Genomic DNA, 12,642 nt, shown 5'->3' on the forward strand with positions numbered 1-12,642 from the left:
AAGAAGAAGTAGACCCTTTAAACGCGGAAGGTAAAACAAATACAGACACTATGCTCCTCAAGCTGTCCGTCTTCCATCTTTTACCTCTGTTATGAATTAGTGTTATTATTTGAGAAAACAGAGGAGAAAGAATATAATAAAAAAGGATATAAACTCACTTGTTCTTCTCATGGGCCCAAAGACTGCCTAGCCCTAGCTAGGAATGCACCGATCCGGTCCCTCAGATCGTTTCAGTGCAGATACTGACTTTGTTAAGTGGACTGGATACAGATTTAATTTGGGAAAAAGAGGGTAAGAGGCTTTTCCTTTCCCCCATCAATCACATATATGTATAAAAAGGTTTATACAGTGTACATATAACTCATATTTTTCCTTTTACATTTTCATTTAATGTGTATTTTTGTATCTATTGTGCTGTAACAAGAAGATTTCCCCATTGTAGGATCAATAAAGTCAATATAAAGGGCCCGTAAGAATGAGAAAGAACTACATCCAATGATTTCAAGGCTTTATAAATGTGTAATAAACAATAACACACACAAATAGTGCAAGTCATTATAATAAGCAGGCAGAGAAACACAATCAAACACAGACGCAAAGTCACTGACCTGAGTGTGTCTCCATCCTTCTGCAACCTCATATATCGTTCCTGTGCTGGACGTCCATCCCCGATATCTCTGATTCGACGCCTCAAATTCAGGAGGCATCTGTGGTGTAGTACGTTGATGTCGTCCATCTGAATGGAGAAAATGAGAGGGTGGGAAAAGGAGGAACTTTAAAATAAATTCAGCAGGCTGTTTGTTGTCTTAGAGATTTAAAAAAAAAAACCACAGCTCGGAGGAAGCTGAATCAGTTTCATAACAACGAACCAACTACCAAGTTCCTCTCATACGTGTGCTCCCGATTCTTCCTCGTAAGGAGTTTCATTTATCTCGCGGCTACAATGAAGAAGTTCTTGTTACAGATGTTTTAAAAAAGGTAAAAACTACAGACGGTCTACTGTTCATTGCGGTTTCGGTTGCAGTGGTATAACGGTGGAACATCGTAGTATGACAATGTATGGTTGAATTCTACCATATTATTGTTATTAAAAGACAGAAACATGTGTGTAATTATAATAAAGCATTTGTTCAACTATAAAAAAAAGCCTTTTGTTTTTATTCCTTTAAACTGTAACTGATGATAATAACACTGTAACACTTTATACCATAAAAACTGTGATCATTTCTGAGACAGTTCTCTGGATCGTGATTATATTTGTTTAATTAATTAATATTAATTACCTTTGGTAAAGTAAATCTCTGATACATTTAGGACTGCAACTAATAATGTTCAGTGTGAGTGTGAATGAATCTGGAGTTAGTACAGATATAAACTTATTATTATATATATATATAAATATATATATATAAATATATATATATATAATAATATATAATATAATATAATATATATATATATAAATATATATATATATAAAAACATACGACAGATTATACTCATCCTACTGTAATCCATATTGTTTCTACTCATCTTTAGAGGTTTATTGATCTTTTGTAGTTTATCATTAAAACATGCTTTGATAATAAATGTGATGTTATCATTAAACAGGTCCACAGATCACATTGTGATATTATTGATCGATATTGTGATCGCTGTGTATCGGACATTAACTCCCTGCCTCTCTAAACTGTGATTATTGTTTTCATCACAAATTTAATTTTTAGTGAATAAAATCTAATTTTAGTTCCAAACAGCCCCGCTCTCTGTAATCAATATCAACCCACCGATGGAGCTGCCATAATCAATACACATGATCTGATCGGTGGCGGGAAGACGGTCAGTGACGTTGGGTGACGTCGTGAGGACGTAACACGCGCGTCATAACGCCCCTGACCGTGTGTCGTCGCCCTGATGACGCAGATGTGTTTCCAGATGTTGATAAGTGGGCGTGTCACTGTTTACATCCTGCAGCTAGCAGCTAGCAGCTAGCAGCGACACTTGTTTTATTATTATTATTGTTGTTGTTGTTGTTGTTGTTGTTGTTATTTGGTACAAAGGCTGAGCGTGCATTAAACCACAGTTTAAACACGTGTCAGTTGGTGACGGGGGTGGGGGGGGGGGGGGAAGCTAATCCATGAGCTAGCGTTCATTAGCGGCTAACGTGTTAGCTTCCCTGCTTGAGGCTGATGACGAGGCGGACAGGATATCGATCAGTTTCAGCTCCTATAATCGATGAGTCGATCGCTTACCTGTTGTCTAGGCGGCTACTGAGGCGGGAACTCACGTCTGTCCATCAGCCGTCCGTCAGTTGTCCGTCAGTTGTCCGTTAGCCGTCCGTTAGCCGTCCGTTAGCTTCGCGTTAAAACTTTGGGAAACTAAGAGTTAGGCGCTTCCCAGTGACGTCACACCGCGCGGCCAATCGCAGCGCGCCTTTTGAGAAACGGTGACGAGCGTTCGACCAATCAGGTCCCTGGAATCGTGTGTGCGCTGTTTGGACTTTGGGTGCAAAGAAAAGGGAAATTTAACCACATTTAAAAAATGATGGGAATAATTTCTATATCTCATCTTAATGAAAACCCCCCCCATACCTCTGTTAACTGTGTGTTTCATGAGAATAAACTGACACATCACAACAAAGATCTTGAAGTATGTCAGTGTATTTTACTCGCCGGGGGGGCCGAGCAGCGTCCCACCACAGGGTTTATGTGGATTCCGGTTGCTGTGTTGAAAGCACAAGTGGCAGCTGGGAGACTTCCAGAGCCAGCTGGGATAGACCTGAGCTGGGGAGGCGGAGAGGAGGAAGAAGCTGTGCGGCTGGAGGGGGGGGAAAATGAATAACCCAGCGCAGTGTGGAAAAGAGAGCCCCCGTTGGTCTGGCGAGTGTGTTGGAACATTCTCCTGATATGTGGAAACAGACTAGTGCTGTAGCTCGCGAGCTGATGGGAACACAAGACGGCAGGTGATTTCTGCCCCCCCGTGCCAAGATTAATCAGAACAACAGGCTGCTGATGGCAGAGCAGATTTTGGCCTCATATAGCCCCGAATTCCAGCACAGGCCAGTGGACATGTCCGTGTGCTCTGTCATGTCTCTACGACTACTGCCACTCTGCACACAGCACATGTTGTGTACGTCCTGCTTCTTTTAAAGGTCGCACGAATGCCATCAGAGCCTTTGTTGCGTTAACATCCCAAATTGTGCGAGCGCTCTGTGAATATCATGTTCACGTTGCATCTGTCCGTGGCAGCAAGGCAACGTCAGATAACACAGGAGACAGTGGGACTCTAGATAAGAGAGGAATTCACTCTACCTGCCGCCAGCCTCCTCCAATCCTCATGTGCAGGTCCCTGACTTTCAATTTCGTTTTTTCTTTACACACACTGTATGTGCGTGTGTGTCCCTGCAGTGTCATGTTGTGCTGTGTGGACAGAATAGCATTGCAGATACCTTAGATCTTATTGTGTTTATAATACGAGACACTTCTCTAACTTATTCAGTTAAAAGTAAAAGTATCTCACTGAATTTAAGGCTTACATATGAGTGCAGACTACAGAATACTTCACAGGTTACTGAAGTATTTTAACTACAGTAGCCACAAAGTTACTTTTTGCATACCAACATCATTTAACACACACCAAATAGCCTGTATTAATCCAGCAGAATTCACCTTACAGAACTCAATCGTGTCTGGAATGGCAGGATCAAGTGTTGAGTAGAAGGGCGAAGGACTCAGTTGTGATCTTTTGAAAGATGGAAAATCCTGACTGGCTGAGTGGAGCGATGGATTGCATTATTAGCAGCTGACGGCTGGTCGACGTGCATTCCTGCAAAAATGAGTCCTCCCCCACCTCCTCCTAATTATCCAGATGATTACTCTTCCAATTCAAACAACTGGTGAGCAATAGCCTTCACTGCCCTCACACTTCAACATGTGAAGTGGTCCATGAAGTCAGTTAATATCTGATAGCTGCTGAAATGTAATCTAGAAGTCTTATAAAAGACTGGATTAGCCCTCTTGTAGAGGCAATGCAATACATGTCTGTAATAAACTAACTAATAATAGACTCACATTTCTGAAGCGCTGTCAGGAGGTCGCTCGCTTAATTCCCTCACTGATTGATTTATTTTAAATACAACTCATTAACTTTGACATGTGCTGTGTGTTTCTGTAATTTGAGTATCTCAGGTGTTGGACTCAGCTGCAGAATCAGGTTTGTACAGGAAATATTCATAAGTCATAAGCTCATACAGAATCTAAGCAGGAGAAATCCCACAGCTGTGCGTTTATTGTCGCGAATGGCATTGCAGTGGCGAGGCTGATGGAGGCACATATACATTTGTATTTGTTACCATGGCAAATATAATTCCAGAAAGGTCTCTGACATTGGAAAGAAAGTGCAAAAAAAAGCTGAACATGACCACTACTGTATGCACTTGTAATGTAAGAAGAAGGGCGAGATGTATATGTTAGTATATAACAGGAAAGGGTGGAGAGATTTTGATAATTTCTGAAAGGAACATAATCCACCCCCCACTTGCTCTCTCCCTCCCTGCCACCTCCCTCTCTCTCTCTCTCTCTCTCTCTCTCCCTCTCTCTCTCTCTCTCTCTCTCTCTCTCTCTCTGAGTCCCAGCCCCTGAAGGTGTCATAACTGTGCTCTCTCTCTTTCTCTCTCTCTCTCTCTCTCTCTCTCTCTCTCTCTCTCTCACTCACTCACTCTCTATCACCGCCTTTCAGATCTTTAAAAGCTGGTGCTTTGCTGTGTCTCTCTCGATCTCCATTTGTCTCCTCTGGCACTGCAGGGGACTCAACCGGCAAAAGCACCAAGGAAAGCTACTGTATAGAAACGGGAAGAAGACTGAGGAAAGGGGAGAGAAAGGGAGAGAGAGGGAGAAATATACATCCAGAAATAGCCTCAGCCACATTTAACTGACAGAGAGTGACAGAGTGGAGAACCTGAGACCTGGACAGAAAATGCCTATCCTTTCTAACTTAACAACCGTTGTTTTGTTGCTGATTGCTCACTGTGGATCATGGACCGGGGCAAACCGCTTGGGCCCCTTCAAGGTCTGTCCCTCCTGCAGGGATCCACTGGGGGCAGGTCGGCCCCCCAGGGACCATAATGTTGCCGGCAGCACGTCAGTGTTGGCCCAGGGAGAGCCCTGTGGTGTGTACACCCTGAGCTGTGCCAAGGGGCTCCGCTGTGTTCCCCCACCAAGGGAGCACAGCCCCCTCCAGGCTCTGTTGCAGGGAAGGGGCATTTGCGCCAAGCACAGCAGGACAAGTCCCACCGAGAGGCCCCACCCCACAGGTAAGATACTGTATACACACACACGTGCATGAAATCACGTATGCACACGTACATGCATGCGCCTTCAGATGCACACAGACACATGCATGGACACTGCAGGTAGGTTAGACGTGTGCAGTGGCACAGGCACCACACACAATTGTATTTACAGTGTGTCTCCTGTATTGCTGTGAATTGCATGTGATGCTGTGTCACTCGCCAAACAAAAAGAAAGGCCAATTAGTGTGTGACATTTAAGCCTGGATGCATTTTGTGCACCACAGATGAATTTGCAAACCTCTAGCATCCAATACTGCTCAGCACTGCCTCTGGAGTCACTGTGATAAAAATGTCATTTGGCATTACAGTCCCATTGTAAAGGACTGTGATTTGTTCATCACAAATGATGGCAAAGCACAAACAACAAGGACCTTTTATGTAGTCTCGGGGTGTTGCAACAGTGTGTAAGTGAGGGTGATTACCCCTGCATTTATATGTAAAGTGTAATATATTTCATTAATTTCAGTGACAGGGTGCATGACAATGATCTGTCCTACAAGTCAGCCTCTCTGTAGAGAATTCAGAATGAATGTGAAACTGTCACAGTGTCACCTACATCCTGATCAAGCTGCTTTTTATTGCAGTGATCTCCATCTACTGTTCAAACTGAGATACTGCGATTAACTATCTGAAAGGGAAATATACTGATGGAAATTAGGTCTCTCGTTGAATGACCACCCCAGATAGATCTCATCTGAACGACTGCTGAGTAGTGTCTTGTGCAAAAAACACGCAAAGATAGATAGCAAAGTCTAAATATTATATATGCAGCATATATTGTAAAATGTGACATTGGATGTGGTTTGATGTTAATAACTACGATGGTTTAATGTCACATTCTCATGCCGGTGTGTCATTTCCTCTCAGGTCCCCATCCCTCACACAGTGGTGACATTGAAAGAGTAAGTTCATGCTCTTATTTTACAGTCTTTAATGAAGTGAAGTTAATGGATCGTCACCTAAACGATCAAAATTCTGAGCTGCATAAAGCATTTTATGTAACAAGGTTGCATTAATACACATCATACAAGCTGCATTGTGTTATAGAGCGTTATTACCACAGATCCTCTGCTGTTTGGGGTGTTGCAGTGGCATGTACACACACTCTGCCCTGAAGCCATGCATTATGGTGCATGATGTGTGTGCTGCTATGCGGCAGAACTAATTGAGCATGATGTGAATCAGGAAAGTTTCAAGTCGGGCCGCTGCCGCCACAGATTTTTCACTTTGCGAGCCGGGTGATCTGCAGCATTTGAACTAATATGTGTGTTATTGTGGGAGCAACAATAGTCACATAATTGATCGAGATGACACTGTTTGATTTTACAAAGTGACACAAGACAAAAAAAAAAAAAAAAAACGCACAGTCACTTCAAACCATTCAATGACCTGAAAAGCCAAATGCATTGTGTAACAATATGGTTATATAATGTTATACAATATGTGGCATCTGATACATATATATATAAATATACATATTCTCTGCTTCTGGCTCTAATGCTGCATCACTGTAGCTAATCCTTTGTGATTCACATCCGCATGTGTTGTGATCAAAGAGGATTTCACCTGAGGGGAGACCGCAGCTTGCCACTGCCACTCTTTACATGAAGACAGGTTCTCTGTATTTGCCTCTGGGGATGTTTGAAGTCACACTCTGCGTTGCTGTTTTCAGGCACCCTGCCGCAAGCTGCTCAATAGTGTCCTGAGGGGTCTCGAGCTGACAATCTTCCAGTCCGACCGTGACATCTATATACCCAACTGTGACACTCGTGGCTTCTACAGGAAAAAGCAGGTAGAGTGTTACAGTCACCTGAAGCATCATGAAACACAGCACTGGAACTTTATTGGCTCTTGTGCTGTGAAAACGTGTCTTTGCTGCACTGACTTGGTGTCACTGTATGTATCTGTGAGAGTGTGAGAGCCGCACTCCACTGCAGCTTTCTGCTCGGTGCATCCACAGATTTGTCTGTGACCACAGGGGCTGAGAATAACTGACACTTCTCTCCCTGAGCCTCTCAGCTGTGAGCTCAGAGAATCAGTACTGCGCTATGATGACATATCATTTTCTCTCTCTTCCTCTCTCTCTCTCTCTCTCTCTCTCCCCACCTTTCCCACTCTCCCACTCAATCTCCGCCCTCCTTCCCTTTCAAAATCTCCCTCTCTGTCTTTTAATCTCACACAGTGCCGCTCCTCCAAGGGCATGCAGCGTGGCCACTGCTGGTGCGTGGACGAGCTCGGCACACCCGTGCCCTCACATGCCAGCGAAGATGGTACTTTACCATGCGATGGGGAGTGAGGGATGAGTCTGTCCTATTGCTCTGAGCCTGGAGGAAGAGGAGAAGGAGGAGGAGGAGGAGGAGGAGGAAGAGGAGGTGGTGGTGGAGGAGCAGGAGCACAGGGAGAGGGGGTGGCTTTAGCATGTGCTAGACACTGCCTGGACAGGAGGTAGCAGGGATAAACCACTTCCTATGGATAATACACACCAGTTAACGTTCATGTCCTCTCTAGAAGCAAGACACACACACTCTCACAGTCCAGCAGCAGCGACAATAACATCTGCCTGAATGTTCAACAGTTGCAGCAACGTCCTCCGCGTCGTCTGGTGACATGCTGCATGCTCACATTAATGCTCCGTGAACTGCCTCAGTGATCCAAGCGGTATTACTCCGAATGATCTCTATATTCCCTGGCTCTTGTCCCGGCTTTCTGGTAGATTTTTGATTTTCCTTCTTACTTTAGGATAGCTGACACTGCCTGTGTTTGTTCTGATCTCAGTGGGCTGAAATACTGTTAACGCAGGTGATGTGACACAAAATGTTTGAAAAATGTGTCTCCCTCACCGTCCTCTCTCCCTCTCTCCAAAGATACACTGATATCAACATACCTAATTGACAGAATATTTTCTTTTCTATTAATTTATTTTGGAGTCTCTATTTCCATCAAGTACTGCTTGAATCTTACAGTATCTTATATATATGTCAAGTCAGAAAAAAAATAGTCATACGAATATGATCCTGGATGCTTCTGTTCATTTTATTTGTCAAAATGGCGTTCTGATTGCTTATTAGTTGATTGTTTGTACATATGTTGGAATTTTGTGGTCGACTGTGTGTTCTGAAGTGGCAGACAAAAAGCTTACGGCTGTTACCCTTTTCAAAAAGTTGTAAGGCATATTTTTATACACGTCAATATAATATTTTATATATGAATTGTTGGTTTATTTAATGAACTACAGTACAATGCCATGTATTTTTATATTGTCAGCAGTTTCTTATTTAAAGACAGAGATTATTTTATTTCATGTTAGGGGAAGTGTTGTGCTTTAAAGGCACCTTTATGGCAAAACTCATCACATTCATCAGAGCTCTATTCAACTGCTGCACATCTTATGGTTAAATCTCATGTTTTTAATTTCCTTTTTTATTTATGCTTTGTTTATTTGAGAATTGAGAATGTCCATGTTACTATTATGTTTTATTTTGGCACATCATCCTACAAATTCTGATTTCAACAGAGGAAAAAAAAAATCAAGATCAAATTTGTTATTGTTATAGTATGTCTTTCCCAAGTCCTTGCAAAAGTCATGAAATTGTGTGCTATTAAAGTGTGATTAGAATTTATCTATTTCTGAACAATCTTGTTGTGCCAATGTGTGTGCCGTGATGATAGGTCCGTGCACAAAGGACCTGTAAGATTTGCAAATATGAAAATAAAACATAATGATAATAAAAATGGAGAAGAATTAAACATATATTAATATAACAACGGCTGTTGGGTGTATTTTTTTTTAATGAAATGCTGGAGGAGATCACGACGATGCTTTTTTAAAAATTACCTTTATTTAACTCGGAGACTGTTTCAAGATATGTAACATCTAAAATCTGCTGCCACCGGAGGGAGAGTCCGTGAGGAGGCCTGGACAGTTTGTCGAGACGGTTCTGACTGCAGCGTTCTCAATTCATTCTCTGCATTTGACCCGTCAGAAGTACCCGGAGCAGTGGGCAGCTCCAGATCTGAGCCAGTGCCTTGGTCAAAGGGCACAGTTCCAACCACTGAGACACAACACCGCCAAGATCAAGTTGTAACAGTAAGCAGTTACTTTGCCCTATTTGTTTAATCAAAGTCACTAATGATCAAATTAATTGAATTTGACATAAAGTTCTCAGGGGCGAGGGGGCCCTGAAGTAGCTCTGGACGCCCCTGAAAACTCATCGACCACCCTGTTATCCTTACCCTATTCCACTCTGTGTTTCAGAAGCTGCAGCGGGCTCCAAAGTCAGACTAGCTACAATTTTGGTGATGGAAAAACTTGCATGGCCATTTTCAAATGGATCCCATGACCTCTGACCTCAAGATCTCTGAATGAAACTGGGTTCTCTAGGTACCCACAAGTCTCCCCTTTGCAGACGTGCCCACTAAATGCTAATCTCAGGCAGTTTGCATGTGGTATAAATGTACTATTTAACTAACAGATTGTAATATTTCTGCAGACTGGGGTCAATCAACAGTGATGGAAATGTATAAATTGGGAATGAAAGAAAGCTGAGACACATACTTGCGTAAGTCAGTGCCCAACTTGTGCCACGAGAGTGAAAAACGTCTGTTAACGCCCTTGTTTCTTCTATGTGAACCTAAATCTATGACCTACCCAATTCCACCTTTAGCTTTTTCACAAGCTGCTGAATATGAAGATTAAATGAAAGAGAGTCATGGTGACAACAGCGATGAAGATCATGATACTAAATCAGATGTAAAGATTTTGGAGGATGAGCACTGGTGGAAATGATTCCTAAAGGTGCAACCCATTAACAAACACAGAGGCTTCTGCACAGTCACTCTTATAAGCCTCGCCGTGCTGCAACTGAGGGTTCCTCTGAATCATCACCAGCATATGAACACGTTACTCTCTTTCCAAAAGCCTTTGGTTTGAGACTTTGTGCCTGTCTCCATTTGTCTGTGCCAGTCCCCCTCTGCAGTCACAGTCACCCGTCACCAGCAGTGAGACAGAAATTACACATTAGAGCACATTAGAGTCATGCTGCTTTTCTGCCATTACTAGGCACATAAAGGATCATTTTTCTCCTGCTTCGCAACGCAGGGACCCGATACATGCCTGTTTCCAAGGTAACCGCATAGAATATCCCATTTGTCCATGCGTGATATGAAACGAAAGGGCCTTTGCAGAAAATGAAGGAGGAAGCATGATCCTTTGTAGAATCACACCACCACACGTCCTACTTCTCTATCTAGGGTGGTTGCGTTTGCTATTCTTGGAGATTTTCTTTTCTGTGCATTGAGCATGAGATGAAGCGATAGTGATAGTGTCTGTCAAGCACGATATATTAACCTACTAAATGAGAAAGTGTGCAGTTACGATGTGAGTAAAGACAGCACGTTTTCTATTTCAGAGTTCAAATGGTTGATTAAAGATGCAGATGGATTGGAGTGGCTCAGTTCTCTGGGGCAAAGTTTAGGAAATGTTCAGATCTTAAAGCTGATAATTGACAGAAATGGTTAATTATTTCAAAATATTTCTATAACAAATACTTTGTCCTCAAGAGAGTCAACGATCCTGCACTCACAAGAGTTGCTCCTGTTGCTTTACTTTGTGCATTTGAGACAACACACATGAATGTTTCATCTGCAGTCAGTGTGCAGGTTGATGTTATACATTAAAAGAAACCAACAGTGGAGTGGGCCTTTATGTAAAACAGAGCTTTTCCCATCCAGAAAATGTATGTCAGAGACGGTGCTGCGTTCAGGGCATAGAGGAAAAATTTAACTTCTAATACAACACAGTGACAAAAGGCCAAAACAATATGTCCATACACTTAAATAGGACTAAAAGAAGAGTAACTTTCTTTCCGCTGACCTCTTCCTTTAACTTTCTGCAGTGATGTAAAAGTGTACTCCAGGACGCCGTGACATCACAGAGCACATTTCTGACCCCAAACACACTTAAAACTTCCAACCAGACAAACCAGTGAAACACTGTTTATCAACCTGGTGTTGAACTCATCTTTAAAGCTCTAATCTGTTACATTTCCACATTAAAATATCTATAAACTCTGGCTCTATCTTCTATATGTAGTTGTGTTCTTACATTGTCCCAAATGTTTCCAACAATGTTCAAACTCAGAGAAATCTGTCATTTTATTCAGGTAACGCTGCGTCCACTAATCATACTGTCAATGGGCTTTAAGGATTTTATTTAGTTAAAAGTCTGGATGTCCCCACATTGCTGCAACAGTACTGGTTCCTTTAAACCCGTGGGCAGCTCCGTCTATGTACGTACCTCGAAGCATAATGTTGTGACTTTGTTTTGGGATCTTACCGCCCCCTAGAGGTTAAAAGTCTCTTTGGTCTTAGTAATGAAAGCTGTTGTGTAATATTCAGCATCTGCACACATCTGGGCTCCTCCAGCTAAAGTAGAAAACTAAAACACACAGTTGAAATAATATTGCATGGTTAAGATAACTTTCACTAACTTTACCTGTTATTATCACTCCAACTAACCAACTAACTAACCACTGTCAATGTTTGTCCATCAGTGGTGGAAGTATTCAGATCCAACATTCAGAACGCTGTTAAACCAGATAAGTTCATTTAACTCAGAAAGTTATTGGAGCTGATTACATTGATTTATAAGTAAAATAAGTTTTTATTTGTACAGTGAAAACAAAATACCTTGTAAATATTTAATGAGGAATGTTTAACTTTTTTTTATTTTAAGGCCTGATAGAAAACTTTAATTTATTTGTACAGCAGCAATTTATAACAGAAAGAGACTTCAAATAGAGCAGGTCTATACGGAAAACTCCTTATACACAAAACAATCCTACAGTATCTTTGCATTTGATTCACTTTTGTGAAGAAAAGTAAAGTAATTTGTCTGCTAGAGCAATGGCCAAGTGTCAGGAACAAGAAAACACTGAATATGTAACAAATAAAAGCCTATTAAGTCTGTATGATTGTTAAAAAGTATTAAAAAATACATAAAACAGACAAAAAAGTTCCCTAAACAGGAAATAATCTGCTCAAAAAATAAACATTTAGTACATTTTCTTGCCTTTATTGTTAAATATGTGTACAATATAACTTATTATGCAACCTTAAACAGTTAAAATTATCATTTTCCACGCCACCCTCATGAACACAGCTCTAGATCCGCCCCTGTTCACCGGTAACTGCTGAGATTCTGATAAATCCCGACTTTTAAACCATCACCTGAACGCAGCATTAAACCGCGACGCACCCGCCCACCTCCAGGAGGGGAGGAGGGGGAGGGGGGG

At 41.9% G+C, this 12,642-nt stretch overlaps 2 protein-coding genes across 3 annotated transcripts in view; one reads left to right on the forward strand and one right to left on the reverse strand.

Annotated features, from left to right (window-relative positions):
• Nucleotides 1-2,399, reverse strand: part of spryd3 (SPRY domain containing 3) — a 56,290-nt gene extending 53,891 nt beyond the window's left edge. Inside the window, exons 1-2 of one of the 2 annotated variants that reach the window (XM_051424234.1) lie at nucleotides 2,253-2,399; nucleotides 609-736 (exon numbers count right to left, since the gene is read on the reverse strand). In XM_051424234.1, coding sequence (XP_051280194.1) covers nucleotides 609-736 — 128 coding nt within the window. In that variant the 5' untranslated portion in view covers nucleotides 2,253-2,399. The remainder of the gene's footprint in view (nucleotides 1-608; nucleotides 737-2,252) is intronic. The other variant, XM_051424235.1, reaches the window with a different exon arrangement.
• Nucleotides 2,400-4,647: 2,248 nt separating this feature from the next.
• Nucleotides 4,648-9,115, forward strand: igfbp6b (insulin-like growth factor binding protein 6b). The gene is made up of 4 exons (XM_051424236.1): nucleotides 4,648-5,311; nucleotides 6,218-6,252; nucleotides 7,023-7,142; nucleotides 7,533-9,115. Exons 1-4 carry the CDS (start codon nucleotides 4,975-4,977, stop codon nucleotides 7,644-7,646), a joined length of 606 nt encoding a protein of 201 aa, XP_051280196.1. The 5' UTR covers nucleotides 4,648-4,974; the 3' UTR covers nucleotides 7,647-9,115.
• Nucleotides 9,116-12,642: the final 3,527 nt, after the last annotated feature.

The sequence above is a fragment of the Dicentrarchus labrax genome, unplaced genomic scaffold, assembly GCF_905237075.1.
Source record: "Dicentrarchus labrax unplaced genomic scaffold, dlabrax2021, whole genome shotgun sequence".
In the NCBI taxonomy this organism is placed as follows: domain Eukaryota; kingdom Metazoa; phylum Chordata; class Actinopteri; family Moronidae; genus Dicentrarchus; species Dicentrarchus labrax.